The following is a 12936-nucleotide window of genomic DNA, read 5'->3' as shown; positions in this document are numbered from 1 at the left end:
AGACCAATTAGAAAATAAGTGTTCAAGTTTTTTTTCCATTAACTCTACCAGAGAGAGATGAGCTGGAGGGACCTTCATAGGAAGGTCACAGGAAGGACCTTCATAGAAAGATGGACTTCATAGGAAGATTGGATGGGTGAATAGGATTTAATTAGTTGGGCATATAACATTCGATGTCAAACATCTGAAAAGTATAAAAGGAAATTTGAATTTATCAAGTACCTATAATGTGTCAGGTACTAGTTTGAGGAATTAGTGTTATATAATTTAATATTATGTCTATTAGAAGTAGTCATTAGCAAGGGTTTGAAACCAGGACTATCTTATATCACAGTTCATGTTCTTACTAATGAGCAAGATGCATGAAATAATTCAGTATTACAATGACATTTAAAATAGTAATGAAGAGTAATTAAATGAGCAAAGGCAGACATAGAAATCATTTTTTAAAAGTATTCTATTAAACTAAAGTTCGTTAAACTAGTCTTTTGTACAGATGGTGGTACTCATTCCTTTTTTGGATTTTTACATCCTAAATAATGACACTTAAAAAATTATATGTTTCTTTTTGTTTACATTAGTATACAGAAGATAGGATAAACTCATCTTGTGCAGAGTAATAAGAACACTGCCTTGCAAAACTTTAATGTAGCTGTAGATAAATATCCAATAAAAAACCTCAATATTCCTTGACCTTCTTTAATATCAAAGATTCACAATGTATTAGGGGAAATTTACAATGCACAAAATCTTAATGGTCCCATAATCCAATCCCAGCTTTGCTTTCTTCCACCTTCATGTAATTTTCCTTAAGGTTCCCTGAATTTCAAGTGCATAAAAGAAACTGCAAAGACTATTATTCTTCAAAGCATTTGAGATCTTGCTTCCTGGCAACTGGATGTTTCTTATGTTGACAACACGTTATTAAACTTTATTTTTTCTCTGCTAATCTGTCCCATGTCAATTTGATTAGATCAGCCATAAGAACCTTAAAGAGCAGAGGATGACTTTTCCTCCCTGACACTACTAACTAGCTATGTGGCCTTAGAGAAATTATTTTATATCTCAGAATTACAGACTTTTACAATCTATAAACAAGAAGTCTGTACTACGTATTCTCTGAGGTTCTATGGCATTCTGTGCTTCTGCTGAATTAACTCCTAGGCACTCAAATCAGAACAGATAAGTGCTAACTGGTAAATCTCCCATTAGTCAAAGGATGGATGTTCACTATTCCACTGCTAGTACCTAGAATAGTGCTTCGCGCATGGCAGCTGTTCAGTAAGTATTTACTGAATGAAATTCAAGTATTTAAATGATACCATAATCTTAGGGACAAATGTGAAATGTGTTCATTTTATCAAACAAGAAACGGAGTTTAAAAACGATGCTAGGAGGTATAAATGTTCCTTTATTTCCTTAAATTTCTTGGTTAGTATGCAAAGCAGCAGTCTAGGAAACCAGCTATCTTTGGAGCTAAGAGGCAAAAGATTCCTTTAAAGGTCAATCATAAAGCAAATGTGTCTTATGCAAAATGTTAAGGTAACAATTGAATTTTAGAGATGAATTTTAGAGATTATTACTTGCTAATTCACCTGAAGAGCTGTAAATTTAACATCACAACCAAGTAAGCAGTCTATTGATGACTAATCGGCAGTAGTATTTTAAGAAAAAAACTCTAAATAAATAGGAAGCAACCAAGGAAGCAGAAGCTGGAGGCCTTCTTTAGTAACGAAGTTTGCCCTAGATTTGAATGCAACTTAATTATTATTTGAGTGATCAAGAAAGTCAATTTAAATGTAATGAGTTAGATTTTGTGGATGAAAAGGGGTCTCTACTAAATTTGACATAAAGTAACCTCACAGGATGATCTGATCATGAATTCCTAACTTGATAGGTCATGGTGGGTATAAAAAGATTTATGTTTGCCTTAAGCAAGTCTTATCCACTGTTCTTGTGCATCTAGGTTAAAACACCTTTGAAATGCCAGAGTAATGCTCTTTTTCAGAGCCCTAAAGTGTGACCATCCTCAAAGAAGCACATAATCTTGTTAATCAGTCTGTAATTCAATCTTAGAGTTTGCCCTGCCTTGCTTTATCTCACCTTCTTGTAATCTTCCTTAAATCCCTCCTTAATTCCAAATGTATAAAAAGAACTGCAAAGTTACTGTTTGCAGGAACAAAATTTTGCTTCCCAGTTTTGCTGAAATAAACACTCTTATAAAAATTCCCTATATGTTTGGATGTTTTTACATAGACAATTCCATTGAGAGAAATACAAATACCAGCAGGTTTAGCTAAATGGGCACAGATATTGTATATTTAACAGTTAGCTAATCACACATAGCATATCCCTTTGAATTTAGGTTCCTGTGGATTTCAGAATGTGTTTTTATTCATCCCACGATTTTCGACTTCATTATGCTGGCGTCATACTACATTTCATTTGATTTAAATAGTTGGAATTATGATTCTCCAAACTGATTTTGCTCAAGAAAAGGCAGGCAGCCATTACTGGGACATGTTGTAGTATGTTTAGAAATTTTGAGGATATCAAATCAAGTTTTTAAAAGGTTAAGGATTTGCCAGTTTAAAACTCTAGTATTAAAACAAGTTTCATAGTTTTTTAATGTCCATTGAAAAATAAAAATAGATAATGTTTAAAAGGAAAAGAAAAAATAAGAGAATTTAAAAACATTCTCAATAGGGTAGATAAGAATTTAGTCTAAATAGCAAAAATTAGTACATTTACTTTGAACTACTTTAAAATAGAAATCATTGACTTTTCACTTGTGAGAAACTTGTTACATTCCATATATTCTGGAATGGAGTACCTTCCCTTCTGCTATTATAGCTGTCGGTCATTGTGAAAAAAATTAAATATGCTTAATTTACATAGAACAGAAGCGCTTTATATGCAGTAATTTATTTTTCTGGGCTAGAGTTTAATAATAATCATGTTAACATTTACTGGCATTTACTATGTACTGGCACTACTCTAAGGTTTTCACATATTAATTTAATCCTTACAACTATGATGAGCATAGATATTATTATCACTCCCACTTTACATATGAAAAACCTGGCACAGAGTTCTTTCAAGGCATTAAGATGTTTTCAAAATTCACCTTGGTCAGCAAAATCTGAGCAAAGAACAACCTCAAGGCACAGTTGAGATGGTGAATTTATATCATATAAGCTATATTAGAATTTTTCTCAAAAGCCAAAGCTGAAACTTACCTTAGTATCTTGGGAAGAAAAACAGATATTAAATGTAGACTACCTCTTAAAAGCCAACTATCTCAATATGATTATAGTAGTAAGTGAGGAAAGAGAAGAGAGTTTAATTCCTACACAAAAACATACAGATTTTAAATGAGTGACTCCTTTTCATTTTTTATCACAATTTTGTGTCTAGAGGAAGATCAGATTTAGCTGTCTTTTTATTCACTGCTAAGAAATACCAATAAGATAATCTAAGCCAGAAACTGAAGCCATAGAAAAACTAGTAACTGCAAAAAACTAGTTCAAACCATCTTATTAATATACATTTTTAGAACGGGCAGAAATAAAACAGAATAAAGTAGTAAAATAAGGCCCTAAAACCAGATCAAAGATCTTAGAATATCAAAATAAAGCCTGTTAAACATGTAGTGATTAATTTTCATGATAAAAAGGGGACACAAAAGCAAAGTAGTTACCCAGAATAGGCAAATAGGGTTACTGACAAAGTCTGCTAAACAAAACCAAGGGGTTACCTTACTAGGCCAGAGAATGGCAAACTTTTTGTGTAAAGAGTCAAACAGTAAATATTTTAGGCTCTGTGGGTCCTTAAAGTCTTTGTCATAATTAGTTAGCTATGCCATTGTAGCATGAAATCAGCCCTAAACAGCACATAAATGAAGGAGTATGGCTGTGTTCCATTAAAACTTCAGTTACAAGAAGAGTCAGGGCAGATTTGGCTCATAGGCTATATAGTCTACCCAGTTTGTACTACGCTATAAAGTTCTTCGTAGGCATAAACTGTTGTGGAAGAAAAAGGGGCCACATACTAAACCTGATAAGCTCAGGGGAGGCCTTACAAACTTATAAACTGAAAATAACCATGAAGGATGGTCTGAACATAAATTCCCAACCGAAAGGGGGTCATGGAAGGTGGTCATGTCTTAGGCCTGTAGCTTCTTTGACAAAGGTCAATCATAACCTTAAGTGAGCCTATTATCTTTTTGCATCTAAGATAACATATCTTTAAAATGTCAGTGTAATCTTTTCCAGACCCCTCTAGGCACAATAGCCTGGCACCAGAACAGACCATAGAACCTCATTGTTATCTTGCTCCTCCAATATCTTCTCTATGTGCTATAAATGTTATCAACTATGCTATAACCTACCAATGTAAAAGCAGTATGTTTCTTTATTTTGCCTTTTTATCCAATCCCTGAGACTTCCTGGCTTTGTTTCTCCTGCCTCCTTAATCTACTACCAGTGGAGTCCACGTAACCCCTCTTAATGTCTTCTTTTATTCTGATGTATAAAATAAACTGCAGATCCGTTCTCAGGAGCAGATGTATAAAATAAACTGCAGATCCATTCTCAGGAGCATTTTCTCAATCCATTGAGATTCGGCTTCCTAGCAATTATTGTCAGTTGGTGCAAATAAACTCATAAAAATTCTCTATTATGTTTGGACATTTCTTATGTCGACACTGTGTTATGTTTATCTGTACTTAGCACCATTACTAACACATAACAAGGCTCATTATTTTTCAGATCAATTGAATTATCCATATTAAATATGATAAGAATAGATGAAACTAAATTCATTTGGACCACACCAGTGAGAAGAGACAAAAGCCTTTCCATTGTGGTGGGGTAAACCCTATATACTACCTTTGAAATTGCTTTCTTGTATGAAAAACTGCTACAAGCTCCTCTTTTGAGAGGTAAGAACAGAATGTACTACTTTTGTGAATACAAAGTAAAATAACTATTGACTATTTAAACCCCAAATGTATACCTAGTTTTCACTGTTGTCCTTGGCTATCTGAGTCTCCACCTTCTGACTCCTGCCATTGCCTCAAAGGCTAATCCACACTCACTTATGATTCAAGAACCCTTAAGCTGCCTACTGGAGTTCCAAAACATCTTCTAATGCCTCTTTCCTATAGTGTGCAAAGATGAAGAAAAATAAAGGAGTCAAGAGAGACAGAAGAAAAGTAGTGACTGGTAGGGCCAAAGTGAGAGACCTGAATTCCCAAATTATTCTGCCATAACACATGGAGGACAAAATCTGTCATGCTGTATCCCAAAGCTACACTAGCTCCTGAGCATATTTACATATTCCTCTAGTATCAGATAATAGTTGATTTAGTATCAATTCTTGGTTTCCGGTCCAGGACATTAGATTAGGACTGCAATTTAATGCCATCAAAACAACAGTTGTTGTTTACTATAACACTTCTTTCAATTTAATCTTCCCAACAACCCTATCCAGCAGTGAATATCACAAGTTAGGAAGCTGAAGTTTAAAGGTGAAGAAATGAAGCCAAAATTTGACCTCAGATTGACTTGAAAGACTATGCTCCAACACACACACAAAATGCTGGAAATATACACTACTTATAAACCGGGGGGCTTCTTATACATATAAAATGGGTTGACGATAAGTTACTTAACAAATACCTACTAATTACAGAACAGTCATTAGAAAAAGGAAGGAAAATGCATTACTATATCACTTGGGAGATAGTAAGCAGGATAAGACAACTATTTCCTTTCTTTTCAAATAAATGGCCTGACAGGAAAGTAAATGTCTATCATTAATTTTGGTGGAGAAAATCTCCATCTCTGTACAAGAAAGCAGGAAGTACTGTTTTGTTTAAATATTCTTAATGTTGCTTTAGGCCTCTGATTAAAACACATTTTTACTTTATAATAATTGTTATTTAGAATATATCTTCTCGGTCCTGGCTCCTTACTTAGATCATGAGGTATCAAATATCTTAAGGAGTTTTGAGTATTTATAAATAAGGTGTTTTAAAGACCACTCTCCCTGTGTAAGTAAAAACAGCATCAAACTGGACAGGCTAGTGATATTGAGGCAGCTTTATGATGCCCTTCAAAGGGTAGGTGGATCTTTCTTATTAGAAAGCAAGCTTCAAAACTGGAGGCGCAGGAATGGGTAGTAAACAGCATAACGTTCTTAATGGCATGTTAGAATCATGACTTGTAAGTTATTTTCTAAGTTAAACACATTTACTTCTGACTTTCAGAGGTTTATAGAATGTTAGAATTGGATAAAATTTTGGAGAACTTCAGAATCTGGTATAAACTGCCATCTACTTTTGTATGTCAAAAAATTTTTTTTAAAGAACATTTTTAGAGCTGAACAAGAAACAAATATAAGACAAGACTTGGATCTTTCTCCCCTAACTTTCCTAGATCAGTCAATCAGGCAGTTGAGATAGGACATAATATTAACAGAAACATAACTATCAAAGAACAACTCCGAAATCATGGAACAATTAAAAGAAGGTGCTTAATACTAACTAGATAGTTACTGAGGACAGAATTCTCAAGAAATAAAAGGTAGGGAGAAAAGATTCTAGAAGAAAAGAATGAAGCAAAATGGTTCTACACTACTAAAAATTTGTTCCTAGAGGGAAAGCTATTCTTTTCTACTCTTAGTCCCATTCCTCCCTCCCTGCAAAGCAGTTACTCCGCAGACAGAGGAACTACAGGTATTTTGATACTACAGGAATTTGGGACAAGGACTTCAATGAGCTAACATTCTTATTCATAGCTATTTAAAGGACTAGATAGGGAAAAGGAAAAAATGTAAAAGAGTGAGCCTATTTCTAGTATGTTCCTATAAATATGTGTTTATATAAAGAACAGAAAGGTTAAATGTGTCTGTCTCCTGACGAGTCTGGTCACCTTCACTCCAACACCTCACTTCCCTAGTCTGTAGGCAAACAAGTTAGAATTTGCAGAGCAGATCCTTCACTCAAGAGGGTTATGGAACAAATTTTGCAGCTAACCACCTCAATAACAATTTGACTTGTACCTATCAGAGGGATGTTGACTTTAATGTCAAAAAAAAAAAAAAAAAAAAAAAAAAAGGAATAGGGCCAGGGACCAGAAGGCACGGATGTTTGCCTCAGGCCCTCTCTACTTGCTATCTAGAACAGGAACATGCAGAGTAAGGCAGAAAGCACTGCAAATTTAAGACTACAGAGAGCAGAACAGCTCCTCCCAGTAGGAAAAACAAGTGAAGATAAATTCTAGATCCCCAGGCTGAAAAGGGCAAGGGGGGCATTATTTCAGCCCTAACTCTTATTTACCTGGCTCTTTAAATGTCTTTGTATATGTCCATAAGGAGCTGAAGGAAGAAGGATGTTTTCTGCTACAAGGAAGAGAAACTGAAGGCTGCTTCTACAGGACCAGCACTAGGGGGCACCGGAACAAAGTATACTGAGCATGACCTGTGAGATTGCCAAAGAGCTTCAACTCTGGAAATTAGGGGAACAGAGGAAATACCCATTGGTGAAACCCAGTGTACTTCCATTTCAAATAAAGACCTAATCCTCTTCTTGATAGAGTCTTCTCATATACTTCACTTTATACAAAATAGTGTTCACTGTTGAGAGTTAAATTATAACTTGAATTTAAACTTGAAATATAACTACTATTCGTAATCTCCTAAAAGACAGCATTTATAACAATAAAGAAGAAAAGTAAATCTTAAAAAGTACTCTAAGAAGCAATCTGGCAATATATAACAAGCCTCAAAATGCAGGATCTTTGACCCAGTAATCCCATTTCCAAGAATATAAGATGAAATAATGTAAAACACAGAACAAATTTTTGCACCAGAATGTCCATCATGGCATTAATTTTATTAGTTAAAATGTATACAGCCTAAACATCCACAAAAGCTGAGTAATAAATTATTGTATAAGCTACACGACGGACTACATGTGTGCATTAAAAAAATTATCTATAAAACATTTCTTTTAATAACTGAAGGAAATCTAATGTTACTTGAAGAGGAGACAAAATTGTAAATACATTATAATCTCAATAAGATTGAAAAACATGTAAGAAAAAGTACTAAAAGAAAATATACCAAAATATTACAGTGGTTATCTACAGGTGACAAAATTCAAAAATTTTATTTCATTTTTCCAATGAACATGTACTCAAGTGAGAGCCCAAATTTACGAAAACCATTTTACCTAATATTTTGCACTCCAAACTAGTAAGCATAATTTATTAACTAAAAATGTAAGCGACCAAGTCATAGGTTTAAATGAGTTTCTATGAACATAATAATGAGTAGAGAAAACTAGTGGTCATCTAGCTAGCTCCCTCACTAGCTAAATTACTCATTCCATATTATCAACATAATGATTATTAGAGCATTTATATTAAAGTGATTTACAAAATGTAAAACATCTCTGACAATGACAACAATGCCCCCTTCGAGGTCTTATCTAAAATGAACAAGTTTTGTCATATTATTTTCAAATTCTGGATAGCTCTAACATTACATTTATGAACAAAAAAATGATGCTATTGTAGCAAATAAGATACAGAACACCTTAAGCATTTTTCTAGTATTTATTCAAGCTCAACAATTCTACGAGTTATATATGAGAAACCAAAACCTAAGATTAGGATGGAGAATCTAAAGGTTTTTGACCTAGTTTTTTGAAATTAATTTTTGTGAAAAAAATTATTACCATGGTTAAATATCGACAACAAAACAACTCTTCAAAATAGTATCAAAAGGTATAAAAGCAAAAAGTAAATTTTTTATGCCTGTCCCCAAAGAATTTCTATTTCCTAGAGGTAAGCACTGTTATGTATAACTATCCAGACATCTTCAATATAGTGATCATTAATCAATACCATAGATTGCAGAATTTTACAGGTAGAAAAGGTTGGCCCAATACAACTTTCAATTTTATAAATAAGTAACCTGAAACACAGATACGAGATTTTTAAATTGTTATTAATATTTGAAAAGCATTTTATAAGGCTTTGACATAAATTACCTGCTTTAAAATTATTTAAGCAACTTGCCTCAAGGTTATTTACACAAGTTAATGATGTGGCTGGAACTATAGTTAGGAAGTTGGTATTCTATCACGTGGGATGTTAATAATACGGATTATATGTATAGTAAGTGTTTGCATGTGGCTCTATTTTCAAAGACATCCTATATTGCATAGGGGAATAGAAAGCTTGGAAATTCCTAAACCAGTAATTATTACATGAGTCATTAAAATAATTGTTTTAAAAGAAGGAATCTTAGCAATGAAAGATTAATTTTTAAAGTTTGCATGTTATCGTAAAGATTTATGCTTTAAAAATTATCACTTAGAGAACCACTTTTAAACTTCAGACACAGCTGAACATTATGATTACTAAATATATTTTGAATAAAACAATTATCAACAATTTAAAAGTGAGAATAATGGAGACATCTAAGTAAAAAGAATTTCATATATATACAAATGCAAAAAAACCTATAAATAGAAATCAACCAAATAATAAAGCACCTAAAAGATGCTGCAGCACTCTTTCTAGCATAAATAAAATCAGTACTGGCCACAAAATCTGCATTGCTACTGTGGCAATGACAACCACAAAATCTGTATTATGATTAATGACAAAAATAAAGCTATCTTTTATTAGAAGAATATGTCAGACTAAAATTAAAATAGAAAGGCAAGGAATCTCAAAATAATTCTGCTACAAGTGGATTCAAAAATAGAGATTCTCACTTTAGTTATCAATGCAATTATGAAAGAACAAAATTCAAATTAAATTTAATGAACAAATTAACCATTATATTAAATTTTTAGGCAAGTATTTATTCCAAATTTACTAAAGAGTAATTATCAACATGCAGCCAAAAAAAACAAATAACTCAGAAAACCAAAATAATCTCAGTGGGAAAAAAATGCATATAAAAACCAGAGAGATGAAAAAATCAGAATAAAAGTTAACTATGTTATCAAATTTCAACTTACATATATTCAATCTCCTTTAATTTTACCATATTAAAGAACATTTAAAACAACATGAAAATGTAATGAAGTTTTAAAGTGGCTTCTGTTACTAATCCTAATTTTTGCTTTTCGAGACTGAAATTGTCAATAAAATAGAAAAAAAAATGGAGGCTAAACAATATATCACCATCTTTCTAAACAAAAACAAACAAAAACTCCAATTACTTTCCAAAGTCAGAGAAATCCTCCAATTATTAATAAAAAAAGATTTTAAAAAAATTCTTTTTCTAGAAAAGAATGCTCTGTATCAAGCTATTGCCTCTGTATTGGAATATGTTATTAACCTTTTGTACTGGTTGAACAGCTTCTGTTTTGCTAAGATGGGGATATGTAAATATGATATTTTTATTTGGTTCTTTATCAAAAGTGTTTGCTCATTACTCATATGTTCAAGCCTCTTTCATTTCATGAAACAACTGAAACATTGATTTTATATTTGTGTCACATCATTTCAATGTATAGAGTATTTTTTTTTTTTTTTTTTGGTCTACTTCTCTTCATGGCTGTATTCATGGTTTGTTTTCTTTTTAGTTGAATGATTTTTTTTAATGTACTTTTGTTAAAATTTTATCTGTGGAAAATTCTTTGAGGCAAGTTCCATCAGAAAAAATTTATATTTGATTCTGTTAGGTGCTTACCGATACAGAATATTTTAAAACAAAATTTCATTTTTTATTTTTTAACGGACTATTGAAGTACTATGAATTTAGGGTGGAAACCTATGTGAAAAGCCAGCTCATAGTTATAAACTTTCATGGGAGACCTGTTTTCTCCCCTTTAATCAATGACAATTTTTAAGAGAGGCTGTTTTCCTATATTCCTCCAAGAATGGAGCTGGTGTAGGTTTATTTCTAATTTACCCTTGTGCTGGGAGAGGATCTTTAGGATCCTATCTTTATTAGGGAGATGTGCTACTTATAAGACATTCCATCTTGGAGGGGCCTTAGGATTTGTCTAGATTAGAAAAGATCGTCACTGTTCAATGTTAAGTAGGCTTCAGTGCTCCCCTGACTCTCTTAGACTGTAGTTTCACTTAATCTCTGGTTTGTATTTTCTTTTTCGTTTTGCATGGCCATATACTGATTAAAAATGAAAAACTTATCCGACAATTTGAATTGCTTTTAATGAGTGTTGTTCGTTTAGTTTGAGCCCCAAGGTGCCATAATGCCAGAACCGGAAGCTACATACTATTATCTTTCAACATTCTATATTTATAGCATGTCCCCTATCAGAGCTCTTGTGGTTTCTACAATAGTTATTTATTACAAGAATTTTAACTTTGTGTACAAACACGGCTATATACCTATTGCTTAAGGACTGGTTACCCTCCAAAGAGGTAAAATATATTTAGTCATAGGGTAAAATAAAGCAAGAATTGATAACAATAACTATTATATATTTAAAATTATAATTCATTATAACTGATAATAAATTATTAAATATAAATTAACTAAAGTTACTTTTTTTAGTAATAACTCTTCCGTCTAGAAATCCTTACTTACTTTGGAAGGAGAACCATCAGTAATTTTCACCAACTGCCAGAGAATCGAGTAATGGGAACACTGCAGTGCCTGTACGACTATCTGTATCAAATTAAAAAATTCAAACAAATAAAACATAATTTACATTTGCACAGTATTAAGAAACAATATCATATTTTTTATTTTACAATAAGGTTTCAAGTTCAAATTTTTGTAGAATTAAGGAGAATATATAAAATAATATTTGGTTTTCAAAAAAAGATAAATCAACATATCATTGTAAATATAAACCCAAATAACCCTGTTTTTAACAAAAACATACTATCATGAATACTCTTAGTCAGATTTTTTAAAGGACATACATCTGAAATTTAAAAATTCATTCAAATTTTATAACTAATTATGTTTTAAAGCATTTAAATGTGAAATACAACACTCATAAAGAGATGTGCATAAAACATTATAAACCTTAATGAATTAATATAAAGAAAAAACCCTATGTAACCACCACTTAGGTCAAGAAATAGAACATTGGCAAAACTTTCTCCCACTATATAGCTGACTCGTGAATAACACAGGTTTGAACTGCATGGATACTTATACATCAATTTTTTTCAATAAATACAGTTGGCCCACCACATCCTTGGGTTTTACATCTTGGGAGTCAACTATATGTGAATGGAAACAGCATTTTCTTTCTTAAAAAAAATTAAACTTTTCAATTACAGTCGACATACAATATTACATTAATTACAGGAGTACAACCTAGTGATTAAACATATAAATTATGAAGTCATCACCCTGATAAGTCTAGTACCCATCTGATACCATACATAATTACAATATTACTGACTATATTCCCTATGCTACACACTTTGATCCCCATGACTATTTTTATATAACTGTCAATTTGTACTTCTTAATCACTTCATCTTTTTCGTCCATTTTCCCCAATCCCTCTCCCATCTGGCAACTATCAATTTGCTCTGTTATGTATGAGTTTGAAAAACAGTATTTTCAATCTGTGGTTGGGAATTCGCAGATGCAGGGGGCCAACTTAAGTCATATTTGGATTTCTGAAGGTGGGGCATGTATGTGTGTATCTAGGCCCCTAACCCCAAGAGTCAACTATAATCACTTTTCTCCCCTATAAAGGTAACAGCTATTTTGATTAATCAGGCACTCAGTAAATTTTAACACCTAAGTCTACATCCCTATATACTGAGGATATAATGCCTAGTTGTGAACACTATATGACTGGAATCATGCAATATGTATTAGTTTGAATCTGATTTCTTTCATTTGAACATTTATGTTTAAGATTTATACCTGTTGCAGGTAGCTATAGTTTATTAGTTTTTTTTGGGTATCTTCCTA

The 12936-nt window shown here is 32.4% G+C and overlaps 1 protein-coding gene across 4 annotated transcripts in view; it reads right to left on the bottom strand.

The window, feature by feature from the left end:
- STAG1 (stromal antigen 1) overlaps positions 1-12936 on the bottom strand; it is a 344141-nt gene that overhangs the window by 43807 nt on the left and 287398 nt on the right. For all 4 annotated transcript variants that reach the window (XM_036218531.1, XM_036218530.1, XM_036218532.1 and 1 more), the window contains one exon: positions 11581-11661. In XM_036218531.1, coding sequence (XP_036074424.1) covers positions 11581-11661 — 81 coding nt within the window. The remainder of the gene's footprint in view (positions 1-11580; positions 11662-12936) is intronic.

Source organism: Rousettus aegyptiacus, unplaced genomic scaffold, assembly GCF_014176215.1.
Source record: "Rousettus aegyptiacus isolate mRouAeg1 unplaced genomic scaffold, mRouAeg1.p scaffold_m13_p_4, whole genome shotgun sequence".
Taxonomy (NCBI): domain Eukaryota; kingdom Metazoa; phylum Chordata; class Mammalia; order Chiroptera; family Pteropodidae; genus Rousettus; species Rousettus aegyptiacus.
The sequence above is the reverse complement of the archived record's forward strand: the minus strand, read 5'-3'. Positions and strand labels throughout refer to the sequence as shown.